Source organism: Lolium perenne, chromosome 6 (assembly GCF_019359855.2).
Source record: "Lolium perenne isolate Kyuss_39 chromosome 6, Kyuss_2.0, whole genome shotgun sequence".
In the NCBI taxonomy this organism is placed as follows: Eukaryota; Viridiplantae; Streptophyta; class Magnoliopsida; order Poales; family Poaceae; genus Lolium; species Lolium perenne.
The window spans coordinates 24,872,667-24,888,555 of NC_067249.2; the positions used below are offsets into that span (position 1 = coordinate 24,872,667).

Sequence of the window (15,889 nt, forward strand, 5' to 3'; positions counted from 1 at the left end):
CCCTAGTTTAGTTGCCTTTATCTTAACTCATTAATTTTGTAAAAACACCGACAAACTATAGTCTATCCGTTCTCAAATACTCTACATCCTATAGGCCTGGAACTAGTTTTGAATTAGTCTATATTTTAACTTTGTAACCAACAGTAACATAGAACACGAAGCAGTAATGTTCCCTCTATTGGATGTCATTAATTTAAATATAACTTAGATTGGTTGTTCACATATCAAACTAGTACCCCCTGCGTCTTAAAAAGAGATGTCACAGATTTATCTAAAGTTGAAGGTATCTAGACGCGATCTAGTGTCTAGATACATTTAAATTTAAATAAATATGCGGTATTATTCTTTTTTTATGAAGGGAGTATTATTAAATGACTTGCTAATTGGACTCATAATTTGTAGAATGCAGACTAAATGACTACGGGGGGGAGTATGTATATGTACTTCACTACTTGTTGGTCAAATTTTACATAACAACCAAAAAACAAATATCACCTTTATTGCAGCAGCTACAAAATTCATTCCTCACGTGGCCATAATTGCTATGGCTGAAGCTTTGGCTACGCAATATGGATTACAAGTAGCAGTTTCGATGGGGGCTAACGATATAGAAACAGAATCAACATATTCCATGGAAGTCATTCAGTATTGCTCTGGACAGGAACAAATTTGGAACGAGGCAACATCAGTGTATGCAGATTGCGGAGGAGTAATCGGGAAGGTCGAGTTTTAATCATTGCTGTAGAGAGTCTAACGTGGCAGCACATATAACAGCTAGGTCTTGTTTTTTTTCTTCAAAGCTATCTTGTAGTTAGATCGATGAACCCCTAGTTTTTTTTTACAAACTCTCGTTGATGATGCAACTGTGCTTGCGGGACAAGACAAGAAGGGTGGCCGCCTAGGGATTGCTGACGGGTTAGTCGACCCAAGGACCATTTCATCTCTACGCCAGATCCGTTGTGGGCGTACGAGCGAGCAGCCTCGGGTAGAGACCCGCCCACGGGCTTCGGATCTAGCTGTCGAGAAGTTACGGGTAAGTTCTTCGTCGATCCTCTACGCTTCATTACATGTTTTCCATTGCAATCTTACTGACATCACGGCAACACAACGTAGACGGAAATGGAAGAAAGGGAACAGAGGAACCAAGAGGAGAAGATGCAGATGCAACCGCAGCTTAGGGACAGCATGCAGATGCAGCAGCAGATATTGCAGCAGATGCAACAACAACAACAGATGTTCCAGTAGATGTTCATGAATCAGGCCGTGCTGACTTCCCCACCGGGAAGTAGTGCTCCTAGCACGTCGTGTCCTCCTATGTTCAACTGGGTAAGTGGTTAACTTAATATCTCCGTCTCAATCTTGTTCGTTGTCTAACCGAACTATGGATATTGCAGCCCGCGCCTGATCCGCACATGTTGGCGCTCCTCCAGCGACCACCAAGTCAGAGCCCGCTGACACCTCAGATGACCATCAACAATACGGGCATCATCCGGAGCCTCTCCTACACTTGTAGGTTCTTCTACACTTCTAGTTCTCCCATACCATGTCACTTATGAGTTACTTGAATTTTAGCCATTCCAACATGTCAATTTTAGCCATTATGTTTAATTTTAGCCATTCCATGTTAATTTTAGCCAATCCATATCATTTTTAGCCATTATGTTGAATTTTAGCCATTTCATGTCACTTTTGGCGATTATGTTCAATTTTAGCCATTCCATGTCAATTTTAGTTCTCACATGCCTTATATGTCAATTTTAGCCATTCCATGCCACTTATGCATCTATGAACTTGTAGGAGGACAAGGAGATGGAGGACAAGGAGGTGGAGAAGGACAAGGAAGTGGCCACGGAAATGTCGAAGGTTGATGTTGGTTGTATGAACTTTGTTGTGCGACTTGGAACATTCTATGTTGGAGACTTTGTTGTTGGACTATTGTATGAACTATTGTATGGACTTTGTTGGACTATTCGTGTATGAACTTTGTTATTGATGATGTGCAAATGCTCTATATATTATGTTATATGTGTATCTGGATGATTATTGGTATTTGTGAATTGCATATGCAGGGATTAATGGGGAAACAGGAAAAATCTGGAATTTTTTTAGCACCTTTGCCGTGCGTATGCACACGGCAAAGACATGTGCACACGGCAAAGGCCATCTTTGCCGTGCACATGCACACGGCAAAGGCCGCCCACCTGTGCACTGCGCTGCCCACCTGTTGATGTTGTAGGATCCTTTGCCGTGCGGGGTGGAGGGGAAGCGCACGGAGGGGAAGCGCACAACAAAGGTTCCAAGCGCACGACAAAGAAAAGCGCACGACAAAGCCTTTGCCGCGTGATTTTTGCGCGACGCACGGCAAATATGGCTTTGCCCGGCGGGTCGTTGCCAAGCAATCTTTGCCGTGCACGAACGCACGGCAAAGGCTTTGCCGAGCCGATTTGCCCCTTTGCCGTGCGATTTTGGTGCACGGCAAAGTCCAGTTCTCCCGTAGTGGATGACATTTTCCTTAAAAAACAACCAAAAAAGAAATGGATGGGGGCACTTTTGGCTAATTGCTGCGCTTGATCACGACAAAATTCTCATTGACTACTACGATGTACAAATGCTGGCGAGGTGGCAATCGATTTGCACTCTCACTAATGTCGTGTGCTCGCCTTTGGGTGTGGTTTGTTTTGGCACGGGAGCTTAGAGAGGGCGTTGGGTGTACAACAATTTTTCAGCGCGTGTACGTGCATGCAGTACCAGTGTGAACAAAATGAACCGATTTCAGGTCAGGCGCAATCGATTGTCTCCTCGGAACTGTAATCCTGCATTAATACGGCGTAGTGCGTGTTTAAGCTATCGAGGAGGCAGAGAAGCGCGCGCTCCCGAGAATGATCACGTTTGAACACGAGGAGGTTTTGACAAAAGGAGGAATGTATATAAATGCAGATCGTCATCTTCTCCCACCGCGGCTCTCTTCAGTCCTCCTTTGGCACATCTCTCCTCCACAGACCACAGGATCGTCTCATCTTCTCCCACCGCAGCTATCCGGCCGCTCCGGCGATCCTCGGTAAGTATACATGCGAACTGCCTTTAGATTTAATTTCTTAGATCATTCTTTTCCCAGTACATGCATCATCCTGTACGAACTGCGCCCCAACCTAGTTGATTCTCACGCATATCCTGATGTTTCTCGCAGCTCTACCACTCGAGGCTCGTCGGACATGGCTTTCGCTGGCGTGTCCCTCATCGTCGATGGTAAGTTGTGCGACCTTACCTCGTCGCCCTTCGACGCTGGCGTGGACAGCGGGTACCACTTGCTCGTGGTCCAAGGATACTCCAATACCAAAGGCACAACACCAAACGGGAGCTGCATCTCGTCTCGTCCTTTCCTGGTTGGTGGCCATCGCTGGATTGTCAAGTACTACCCAAATTGTCGGTATAAAAACGATGACGATGAGGAGTTTATGTCCCTTATACTTGAGAGTGACGACGGTGTGGGAGGACACGAAGGTGTCAGCCAGGGCGTCAAGGTTCAGTATGAGTTCAGTTTCATTGATGAGCCTGAGTCGCAGGTACCAGCGATCATCCGTCGTTATAAAAAGTTTGACATCACTGGTGATATTGGATACACATGGTTCATGCGAAACGAGTTTCTTGAAAGATTAAGACACCTGAAGAACGATAGCTTCGTCATCAGATGCGACATTGTTATCATCAAGGCAGATAACAACACTGAGGAGCATGCCCGCAAAAAAAGGAAAAACAACACTGGGCAGCAGGCCGCTGGTACCAGTACCACGGATCCCGTGTTGATCCAATTGCCGCCTTCTGACATGCAAAGCCATTTCAGCAACCTTCTCTTCACAAAGGAGGGTGCCGACATTACGTTTGAGGTTGGTGGCAAGAAGTTCGCGGCGCACAGGATTGTGCTTGCAGCCCGATCTGCAGTCTTCAAGGCACAGCTATTCGGGGCCATGGATGAGGGCGCTACTGCGCCAAGTGTCCTCAAGATAAATGACATCGAAGCAAAGGTATTTAGTACGTTGCTTACCTTCATCTACACCGACGCAGTTGCATGGTTCATCCTACTGGAGGAGAATGAAGGAGATAACAAGGAAGGAGACAACAGTACTGCGGACAATGGAGCAGAATGAGGGAACACTAAGAACATTGGAGCAGAAGAAGAGAAAGGAGAGAACAATGTAGAAGAAGAAGAAATGGTGCTAAATTTGCTTGAAGCTGCGGTCCAATATGATCTCCAAAAGCTCAAGATAATCTGTGAAGAGAGATTGGCCAGTTATTTCCTAACCATGGCCAGTGTGCCAGGCATTAGGGTGACTTCTTTTGGGCTTCTGCTTATGCATAAGCCGGCTTATAGAAAATGGTGAGAAAAAACTGTGGTGGGAAGAAGCTTCTAGAAGCCAGATCCTCCTATTCTTTTGGGCTTCTGAAAATTTGGCTTATTGGGTGTATTGAATTGTGAAATATCTATAATATCCCTAAATTCGATATGTGTCCTAAATAAGCCATGATACAATACTATGCTAGTTTTTAGTTAAAAAGGAGCTATAAATAAATCAAGAAAATTATGGAAAGTCTAATAATAATTACAACATCAACATTAAAATTAGAACACATCAACAATTGATATCTCCAGATCAAAGTTTCTCTTCGCGAACTTGAACTTACGGAAGTGGACATGAAGCGGTTATTTCATTGGGAAAATGAGCTTCGGTCCATGACTCCATGCTGCAAACTGAGATTTAAAACAGAACGAGGTCGAGATAATCACGGGAACGAATCGACCGCTCGAAGCGGTGGACTGGATTGGGGACGAAGAAACTGGGGAACGAGGAAGGTCGGGGACGAGCAGGGTTGGGGACAAGTTGAATGTCGCCGTTCCGTGAGGACAAAGGACGAGGTCGACAGTACTCCGGCGGAGAGCTCGTTCGCCGGCGACGGCCCTGCTTCCGATGGAGAGGCGGGCCGCGACGGGAAGCGGCGGCAGCTGCAGGGGAGCGGCCTAGAAGAGGCTGCGGCGGACGGCGGAGGACCATCGGCGCCGGGGGCGGGCGGAGGACCGTAGGCGGCGGAGGGCCGGGCGGGCGGAGGACCGTCGGCGGCGGAGGGCCGGGCGGCCGGCGGCGACGGGAAGCGGCGGCAGCTGCAGGGGAGCGGCCTAGAAGAGGCTGCGGCGGACGGCGGAGGACCATCGGCGCCGGGGGCGGGCGGAGGACCGTAGGCGGCGGAGGGCCGGGCGGGCGGAGGACCGTCGGCGGCGGAGGGCCGGGCGGCCGGCGGCGGCAGAGAATGTCGCCTGGCTCGCCATGTCCACTGTGCGGACGATGCAAGAATGTGGGATGCGAGGAAGAAACAAAAGGGCAAATACGATACCGGTTCGACTTTGCACGGAGAAGCTCGGGAAACTGCTCGCTAGCAGTTTCTGGCTAGACACAGGATTCCGGCTTCACGGTAGAAAAAAGCCCCGGAGAAACTCTTCCCTTCTTTTGGGCTTCAGCGGCCTACAACCTATAAGCTGGGCTAGAAGCCCAAAAGAAGTCACCCTTATTGTGGTGGCTGAGCGGAGGGGATGCCGCTGGTTGAAGGATGTCTGCTTGGAGTTCATCAAATCCCGCACCACCGTGCACAAGGTATTTACCGCTGGTTGCCTGGACGAGATCATCAGAACCACCAGCCTCTCCGGCCTGAAGGAGTTCTTCTCCAAGTTTCGTGCTTCATAAATCCCTCGAGAAACCTAGGTCCTACTTCATATATATGTTTCCCTTATAAATTTCGACGGGTCATCAGAAAAATCGTAGTACTACTATCCATTCCTAGGTATAAGAGGGTCATGTTTGTGTGTCGATCGTCCTGTCTAGTACCTCCCAGCTACTATTCGATATCCATCTGTCCTAGATGCTTCAGATGCAGTAATCTAAACTATTATCTATATATATGTTCTTCGTTTTGCTTTCATTTCATTTGTCATGCTTGCATGTCTCCGTGTTCATATGTTGAGCTGAAAAAGTATGTGTTGGGTTCATGCGTGCCATCAACTGCAACCCTATAAGTAGCCTGCAGCGTACAAGTACGATCCAATTGAGGGTGAATAGTGTTACGAACATCGTACACAAATCTAGAAGACGACCTATGATTTCTAGAAAAAGAGGCCAAGCTGAATACTTTGGAGTATGTTCAGGTGAGTATACCCTGATGGCCTGACCCTGTTTTTTTATAACGTTTGCACACTTATCAGATTGAAAAGATTTAAGCATGCAACACGAAATTAAAAAAAAGGCAAAGTATTTTTCTCGCCAGTCAGCACAGACACGGACACATGTAAAATCAAACATCATACTCTGATTAATATACCAATACAACGGAGGATAAAAATAAATAAAAATTCTAGTTAATTATATCTCTACTACTTAAAAAGACTAAAGTGGTTCCTTATTCTGCCGATACGTTTCGTCGTACCTTCGTCCGTTCCGTCCCGCAAACCGTGCCTCCCGAGAAAAACGCTTCGTCCATACCATCCCTTCTTCCATCCTCCCCCCCTTCCCGCACGCCGCCGCGCCCATCACTTTTCATCTCCGACCAGCGCCGCCTCTGTCGGCTCCGTTGTCCGAGTTGTACCATGGGCTCCTAGGGACCATCCTCTCGGCGGCGAACGGGAAGAGGGGGAGGATGGAAGAAGGGAGCGTGGATGGCAGCAGCGGCGAAAACCGTGGAGGCGACCTAGCAAATCCTTGCGCCTCCACGCAAATTCGCGCCTCCGCCCTGACCTGGTCCTCTTCTCCCCTTCCGCGTCGACAGAGGGCTCCGATGGAGGACGACTGCAGGTCGCTGAGGCAAAGTACAAATGACGGCCACGACTCCGTGTTGTTCATGGCCACCATCGGCGGCCGAACTCCGGATCTGGGCAAGGAGGGCCCGAGCAGGATTGCCGGGCACTGAGGCAACCGCCGGCGACGGCCACGGCTCCATGCTATTCATGACCACCATCGGCATCCACGCTCCGGATCTGGGCAGGGAGGGACCGATATGGGATTGGAGATTCGGGCCCATGGCGTGGCGGCGCGTCCTCTCCCTGGTGCGTTCTCTAAAAACTCCCTTCTTGCTTTTCGTCTGCGCTTCTCCTTTCGCGGGCGGTGGGGTTGGGATGGGAGGGATGTAGCCATGGTTCCCATCAGTTTTGGAGCTTCGCCTGCGGGTGCCCGTATTGGTGTACTGCTGTATTAGACGATAAGACTGCTGGTTGTAGGTTGTGATTCGGTAAGTGTGATCCAGTTTATCAAGATGACACTAGCTTCCTTAATTTAGTGCAATTTGTTCTGTTGCATCAGAGGTTATCAATGTGACGACCTATATGAGAATATCTAGGGCATTGGTAGGTTTAAGTCTGGAGACCGTTCTCACGTTATTGTGCTGCTATGATGTATGCTAGAGTGTAGTACCTATTCCTTGTAGATATTGCTATGTTTGAGCATGGAGATTGCAGATTTATGGTGAAATGTCAGAGCAAGGATTCAACAAACTCCGGACCAAAAGCTACGAGCCTGTAATAATTCTAGAAAGTAGTACTTCATACCAAGTCATAGTAAACATAGGATTAGTATAGCTCAATCCCTCTAGGTAAGTTACAGTTAGTATCACAGGCAGCAGCACTCTGTTCTTTCATTCTTTCTTAGTGCAGCCACCAGCCTCAGCACTCGATTGATTGTCTATGACCAATGTGATGCATTCTAGCGCCTTGGTTAGTTGGCTGGAAGAACCAAGTACACAAACTGACAATACAATGAACCAATATTTCTACAAATGCGCTAACATAAAACGTTCATGCACTACCCAATCAGGTCCAACACATCTCATCGTGCCCAATATGCTCATCTCAACTCAATCATCATTGGAGAAAAAATAGTAGGATAGCTAATCAAGAACTACAAACAATAATTGTTTAGATCAATTTCGTAGTTGCTGCCAATTGGATGTATCTCTACTACCTAAAAAGAATGAACAATAAATTTGACTACTTAAATATTTTCTGCTTTCTTTCTATGCAGGGTCTCAAAAATTCGAGTACTTGAATTCTCTGCAAGCACGATGCATTATGTGGATTTTTATCATAGGTACATCTTTCTTTCCAACAAAAGTAAGTTCAGAGGGATTATGTGTATATATAATCAATTGAACTCACAAGCAAAAAAGAAATTAATTATTACAATATAGCTGCACCTCTTGAATTATAAACTTCTGTTTACTCATCAGTGCTTGCACATTACCTGCATTCCCCCCTGTTTATTTACAGAGAATACAAATATTAGTTGTTATTGGTGTCTTTATAATCAACAAGAAAGTCTCTTACATATTGTTTACCTTTTTTTTCTAATTATACCGCTCCCTGCCTTCTACTTCTAGGTACACAAGTTTTTCTTCATGGATCCAACTACATGAACATAGAGGTTTGGTGTTGATTTATTTTACTCTTGTGTTCCAGTTCCTTTATAATTTTTCTTTTAATTGCTTTTGTGCATGAAGTGAAGACTTTACATGTCTAGGTGTTTCATCCGAAATTGAACACCACCCAGTACATGAAGTACCTTCTGGTGAACTATATCAGTCTTTTCTTGTAAATGTAATGTCCTCAATGTATCTGAATTGCAATAGATATAGTGTGTCATATCTTCTCAATCACTTACCTTATTAGTTGGGGACAGAAAACATAGCTATTCCTTTACTGAAAATACAAATGGTTTTAACTTGTTCTCTGCATATGGAAAGTAATGGCATTGAGTGTGATCCTGGTTCGTTACAGGAGGTTGATCATACAGTCATTAGAGTTTACTGAACTGGGCTATGTTTTTGTTGGGAGACATATTGAGGATAGAGTTTACTGAACTGGGCTATGTTTTTGTTGGGAGACATATTGAGGATAAAGGAAAAGGTACATGCTCTTCTATGTTACCTAAGCCACTTGCGACATTTAGAAATTCACTGAAAAGGATCGGAGCTACTCTTGTTTTCACAGTATAGAAAAGGATTGGAGCCTTTTAATTCAGATCTATATGATAATCAACATGTTTACGGAAACTTGTTGCTTCATTTATTTCTGCCAATTTTTGCAAAAAAAATCATTTTTTTTGTGTCACTACTTAGTACTCCTAACTAATAAGGTAAGTTGGCTTCTGATCATCATAATTCAGTTATGTTTTGTACTTTGCTAATTTGCACAAGTTGCTGAACACATTATGCAACGCGTTTCACCTCAGTTTAGCATGTGCACAACGATAAACCTTTCAAACTGAGGAGTAATTTTCTCAGCTACATGTTGATCCATGCAGGTAGATCACGATGACGAGCACGTCGAGCTGCGGAGGAACATGGCAAGCTATGACGAAGCACGGCGAGCTGCAGAGAAGCATGGCGAGTTACCAAGGAGCAATGACGTCTCAGACATGTTCGCAGGAGCTCCACATGTTCCGGGCGGATGGAGGCGGTGTGACTGGCGGCTGGGGAGGAGGAGCACGTGTGGGTGCGCAACTGGCCGAGGCAGCAACGCGCACCTGATCACTTGAGGCGGAGAGGGCTTCAGCGCTGGAGGGTTGCACCTGCCCAGCTCAAGTTGGAGATAGTGGGGCGTTCGCGCAACGTGGGGGTTTCAGCTTTAAATATTGGAAATTAACCACATGAGCCTAATTTTATTATGATTTAAATATTGGTTTTGTACGATATTCACATTTATTTAGCAAATTTCAATTTTATTGAATTAATTGTATACTCAAAATTTTCTGTACCTGCAGTACTTAGCTCATCTTGGCATTGTGCCAGATTGAAATCACCTCGCCCGAAGTTGCGCCTCAGCTCAACATTGCCACGCCTGAATATCTGCTCCAGCTCGGCAGCGGCAACACAACAGCTGCTCGACGACACACACTCAGGTAATTGACACAATGCTATGTAGACATTCAGAAGTAATTTTGGTCTTGCGCTGGCTTGTATTCATTTTAGTTGATGATATCCTGCTGTAGATGCATTGTTGGTTTGCACAAATAGGCCAATTGACAGTGGAACTCGAATTTTGTGTTGGATTAGTGGGTATTACCGATCCTCATAAAATTTGTTGTTCAACTCATATGCGTTAAAATTTTGTGACTGAATTGGTAATCTAATTTTCTAAGATGTGGCTTTCTCTATATGTCTGATAGACTGGAATTTAGGATCACTGGATGAGATTTCAATACAGTTAATGAAGAAATTTCTACTGTCCTTGAATTGGTGCTTTGCTCTCTGGAATAATTTTCCTGATAGCACGAAACGAATGAGTTGTGTGTTTACTGCTGTGGCCATTTGTTTTAATACCTCTCATGGTACAACATATGCTGATGTCTTAATAGCATGAAACCCTGAATGTAGTTCAAGATACACCGGGGGAAACAAGAAATTGGGAATGAACTCCGCAACAGGAGCAACACATAATGTCAGGTTGCAGATTTTGTTGAGTTCAATGCACATTCTTGGTTATATATTTTAATTAGGCACTGAAGATAGTAACTGAAATGATGCATATGTAGAATGTTGTCAGCACTGGGAGTGGCATCAACATATATTTGGAGAGGCCAAGTTGGTTACCTTCCGGTGCTTATGGCAATTATGCTAGCTCCGAGACTGACACCAAGCAAAATCACACCGTCAACAAACATGGTCTGGATGGACCTTTTGTTATTGATTGTCAAAATTCAAATTCTAATGTCTTACTTCCCTAGAAAATTATTCCTGGAAAAGAAAGTGAAGTTTTAGAGTAAGCATAGCCAATGAGTTATGCAGTACATAGGATAGTACCAGGAATAGTACCTTCAAGTTGATTGAGAAACCAGATGTATAGGGCCATAAATATTCTAATGGTGATTGCACTGTTTGTAATTTAAATATACAACCATTCAAAAGGAATGTATTGTGGATGCAAAGGTAGTCTCATGAATTTGTTTATTCAAGCATATTTATTTATTACAGTTGGGTATTCAGCTTTCTCTGCTTGTTATAAGTTTGAGATGCTTGTTATAAGTTTGAGATGGAACTGCACCAAGTTAATACTAATTCAGCCCCCTACATATGCATTTAGCTATCATTCTTATACCCACTCCCCGTGACTTTACATCAGTGTTTTACAATCAAGTGCGGGGAGGGACTAGAAGGATTTGAGACAAGTGATGTCTTTGTTGATTATCTTGCAGTTTACTGTTATTCATTATGATCCCTGATTGATGGTTTGGTGTCTGCGGTGATAATGCCAGTTTGTGGTTGCCGGGTGCACAACTCAATCTTCTACCAAGCACGGGCCCAACAGCCTATGCAAGAGCTTGTAAGGTGTGCGGGATGCAAAGTGGACGCCTCCTACGGCGATGAGATAGGTTGCAATGTTTCGTTGCAAGAATCACCACACAGGTGTCCCATTTTTGCTTTTAGCTGCTTACATACATGCTTCCACACATTTAATATGATTGTATTCCTACTTTTCAGCCAAGTTCTTCATTGATAATGTGACAAGTGTGTTTTTTATTGCGTTACAATATTTCTTACTTCAAAATATCTATACAGACTTATAATAGGGAAATGCTTTTGTAGTTACACACATGGGTGTGGATATTTCTATCACTGTTCGTTGTTCTTTGAGATTCGGATAAAAAGAGGAGAGAGAAAGAAATCTTTCATCTATAATGGTGAGAACGAATCTCAAGGAATAAACAGATGGTGACAAAAAACCACACCCATGCATGTAAGTACAAAATCCACTCTCATATAATAAGATTGATATTGATTTAATATGTATAATAAAATGTTTGAGGCTAGGAGGATGACGCGGCCGATGACGGCGACAAGGCATACTCTGCCGTATAACAGGTATATCTTCTTGTCTCACCTCCCGCTTGTATCGGCAAGGGATACTCTACCCTATAACGGGTATATCTTCTTGTACCACCCCACGCTTGTATCGCCATCAATGTCTGTTCATATATGTATTGATCTGATCTATGGATAATGATCCAGCGGCACAACACCATGTGAAGTAACAACGCTCCCTTTTATTCATGTGTATCCATGTCTTCTTTGCATACCATCCTTCAATTATATTTTTATTTGCGGTATTCATGTTTTGTTAGACAATAATACATCCAAAAGGAGAGATTGTTGAGTTGACAGTTATAACGGTCTAGAACACATGTGTGAGACTTACCGCGGAAGAGTAAGAAGAAGATCTAGAACTTGAAACCATGGAGATGCACAATAATGTTGTCTTGTTATTGTGTTTGGTATTATCATGTTGTAGTACATTATGATAACCCTGATTTGTTTTTAATTTTCATGGTGAGTTATGAATTATATATGTCTATTGAGAAATAAAATTTGATAACCCGTAGCAACGCACGGGCATTTATACTACTAGATTACAAACTTCAAAAGGGCATGTCTGGAACGTTGCATCGGCACCATCGTATGGTTTTCACAGCTCGGTGTGTAGCGGCAGGGCCTTTGGCTCCTCGCCGCCGACCTTCTTGTCCCCGCCGCCGCCGCACTCGCTGTTTCTGAGGCAATGTGCGGCAGGGCGAACCGGCTCATAGTCGAACCCCATGGCGCAGTTGCACACGGTATGTACCTCGGAGCCGTCCTCTCGTAACAAGTTGATGTTGCTGAGCACGATGTCGCTGCAGGGCACGGCGTCACTGCACGCGAACTTGATCGCCTCCGCGCGCCTTGATGACCCACAAGTATAGGGGATCGCAACAGTCTTCGCGGGAAGTAAAACCCAATTTATTGATTCGACACAAGGGTAGACAAAGAATACTTGAAAGCCTTAACAGCGGAGTTGTCAATTCAGCTGCACCTGGAAACAGACTTGCTCGCAAGAGTTTATCGAGTAATGTGATTTGATAGCAGTAGCAGTAGTGAAATAACAGCAGCAGAGTAACAAAGACAGCAGTAGTGATTATAGTAAACAGCAGGATTAAAATACTGTAGGCACAGGGACGGATTAACGGGCGTTGCATGGATGAGAGAAACTCATGTAACAGTCAAAGCAGGGGCATTTGCAGATAATAATAAAACGGTATCCAAGTACTAATCAATCAATAGGCATGTGTTCCATATATAGTCGTACGTGCTCGCAATGAGAAACTTGCACAACATCTTTTGTCCTACCAGCCGGTGGCAGCCGGGCCTCAAAGGAAACTACTGGATATTAAGGTACTCCTTTTAATAGAGTACCGGAGCAAAGCATTAACACTCCGTGAACACATGTGATCCTCACATCACTACCATCCCCTCCGGTTGTCCCAATTTCTGTCACTTCGGGGCCATTGGTTCCGGACAGCGACATGTGTATACAACTTGCAGGTAAGATCATAAACAACGAATATCTTCATGAATCAATAACATGTTCAGATCTGAGATCATGGCACTCGGGCCCTAGTGACAAGCATTAAGCATAACAAGTTGCAACAATATCATAAAAGTAACATCTACGGATACTAGGCACTATGCCCTAACAATCTTATGACTATTACATGACCAATCTCATCCAATCCCTACCATCCCCTTCAGCCTACAGCGGGGGAATTACTCACACATGGATGGGGGAAACATAGCTGGTCGATGGAGAGGCGTCGGTGGTGATGATGGCGATGATCTCCTCCAATTCGCCGTCCCGGCGGAGTGCCAGAACGGAGACTTCTGGCTCCCGAGACGGAGTTTCGCGATGTGGCGGCGTTCTGGAGGGTTTCTGGCGACTTCGACCTCTCTCCGTGCGTTTTTAGGTCGAAGGCAATATGTAGTCCGAAAGAGGGCGTCGGAGGCCAGCCGAGGGGGGCACACCATAGGGCCGCGCGGGCCCCCCCTAGGCCGCGCCGCCTTATGGTGTGGGGCCCTCGGGCCTCCACTTGATTTGTCCTTCTGGCTCCGTCAGTATTCTGGGAAAATAGGGCCTTCTGCATAAATTCCGAGGTTTTTCCCGAAAGTTGGATTTCTGCACAAAAACGAGACACCAGAACAGTTCTGCTGAAAACAGCGTTAGTCCGCGTTCGTTGCATCCAAAGTACACAAATTAGAGGCAAAACAACAGCAAAAGTGTTCGGGAAAGTAGATACGTTTTGGACGTATCAACTCCCCCCAAGCTTAGCTTATTGCTTGTCCTCAAGCAATTCAGTTAACAACTGAGCGATAAAAGAACTTTCACGAACACATTTGTTCATATGATGTAAATATTCTCATGCTATGGCTAACACTTAGGCAGTTCATAGTAAGATACATGCAAATAAGATCATCTAATAGCTATATCAATCATGGAGAGGCACCAACAATTAATAATAAGCATCATGAATCATGTATATAAGCAGGATTGCAATGTTCATAAAAGAGTATGATAGAGTGGTATATCGCTTGCCTGTATTTGATCGGCAAAACATAAATGCCCGGGCACCTCTGGAGTTCATAGAAAGACTAGAAGTAGTGATTGTCAAAGATAAAAGCATCAAAGTTATACCACAATCAATCATATTTTGAGACAAGCATATTATACTAAGAATGACAGTTGTGCTCTCAAGATAGTGCTCAAAGAAATAATGGAGACACAACATAAAAGTAAAAGATTGACCCTTCGCAGAGGGAAGCAGGGATTAACATGCGCTAGAGCTTTTCATTTGTAAAGCAGGAGTAAAATTATTTTGAGAGGTGTTTGTTGTTGTCAACGAATGGTAATGGGTACACTAACTACCTCGCCAACCGGACTTTCAAGAGCGGCTCCCATGAAGGATGTTATCTCTACCAGCAAGGTAGATCATCCCTCTTCTCTTTTGTTTACACACGTATTTTAGTTTCATTATGGGCGACACTCCCCCCAACCTTTGCTTACACAAGCCATGGCTAACCGAATCCTCGGGTGCCTTCCATCAATCACATACCATGGAGGAGTGTCTATTTGCAAAATTAAGTTGCTTACTGATGAGTCAGAGCAAAACATGTGAAGAGAATTATTAGTGGAAGTTGATTAATCGGGGCTGGGAACCCCATTGCCAGCTCTTTTTGCAAGATTATTGGATAAGCGGATGTGCCACTAGTCCATATGAAAGTCCGTCCGAAATAAATGACAAGGTTGAAAGTTAAACACCACATACTTCCTCATGAGCTATGAAACATTAACACAAATTGAGAAGCATTTTGAAGGTTTTAAAGGTAGCACATGAGAATTTACTTGGAATGGTTTGAAATGCCATGCATAGGTATTTATGGTGGACACTCTGGAATAACTTGGTTTTCATGTGTTTGGAGGCACGAGCAGCGTTCCCGCTCAGTACAAGTGAAGGCTAGCAAAAGACTAGGGAGCGACAAATCAAGAGAGCAATAACTGTCATAATCATGCTTGCGGCAAAATAAATTAACTGAGGCATAAAAATGATACAAGAACTCTGAAGCAATGTAAATCATCGAGGCTTAATTGACTTTTGTTCAGTCATATGCATGCGTGAGCATGTGCCAAGTTAATTCAAACGAATTATTCAGAGGAGGATACCACAATATCATACCTATCTATGAATAAAACAATGCAAGCAAACATCCATGACATGCTACTCATATTAATAAATTGGAGCTAACATGAGAGATCATGAACTACTAGACTTTCTTAAATAACATATACCTCACATGAACCAACTAAGCATGCTCACATGGATGAGTATATGTACAAAAATGAAAACAAATAGAGTTCATACCAGCCTCTCACCACAATCAGATTGTCGTAGATCGTCATTATTGCCTTTTCACTTGTGTAGCTTGGATAATATGAAATGAAAACCACGCTCCAGCCACCGAAGACCATTGAACTCATAAAGAACTTTACAAAACCAAAGAA

General features: G+C 44.3%; 1 protein-coding gene and 2 long non-coding RNA genes across 4 annotated transcripts; 2 read left to right on the forward strand and 1 right to left on the reverse strand.

The window, feature by feature from the left end:
• Positions 1 to 3,197: 3,197 nt before the first annotated feature.
• Positions 3,198 to 4,145, forward strand: LOC127310668 (BTB/POZ and MATH domain-containing protein 5-like). The gene has a single exon (XM_051341318.2). The coding sequence runs from the start codon at positions 3,213 to 3,215 to the stop codon at positions 4,143 to 4,145; it is 933 nt and encodes a 310-aa protein (XP_051197278.2). The 5' UTR covers positions 3,198 to 3,212.
• A 2,184-nt stretch (positions 4,146 to 6,329) lies between these two features.
• On the reverse strand, positions 6,330 to 12,550 carry LOC139831927 (uncharacterized). Its single transcript, XR_011746331.1, has 2 exons — positions 12,431 to 12,550; positions 6,330 to 6,410 (listed from the first exon to the last, which is right to left on the reverse strand). It is a non-coding gene; the product is annotated as an uncharacterized lncRNA (long non-coding RNA).
• Positions 6,491 to 11,593, forward strand: LOC127308575 (uncharacterized). 2 transcript variants are annotated; one of them, XR_007856681.2, is made up of 7 exons: positions 6,491 to 7,084; positions 8,055 to 8,120; positions 8,410 to 8,453; positions 8,807 to 8,935; positions 9,333 to 9,929; positions 10,405 to 10,473; positions 10,563 to 10,977. It is a non-coding gene; the product is annotated as an uncharacterized lncRNA (long non-coding RNA). The 2 variants fall into 2 exon arrangements; XR_007856682.2 differs by lacking the exons at positions 10,405 to 10,473; positions 10,563 to 10,977 and adding an exon at positions 11,283 to 11,593.
• Positions 12,551 to 15,889: the final 3,339 nt, after the last annotated feature.

Coding starts and splice junctions, on each gene's coding strand:
- LOC127310668 (XM_051341318.2), top strand. CDS start 3,213: ATGGCTTTCGCTGGCGTGTCCCTCATCGTCGATGGTAAGTTGTGCGAC.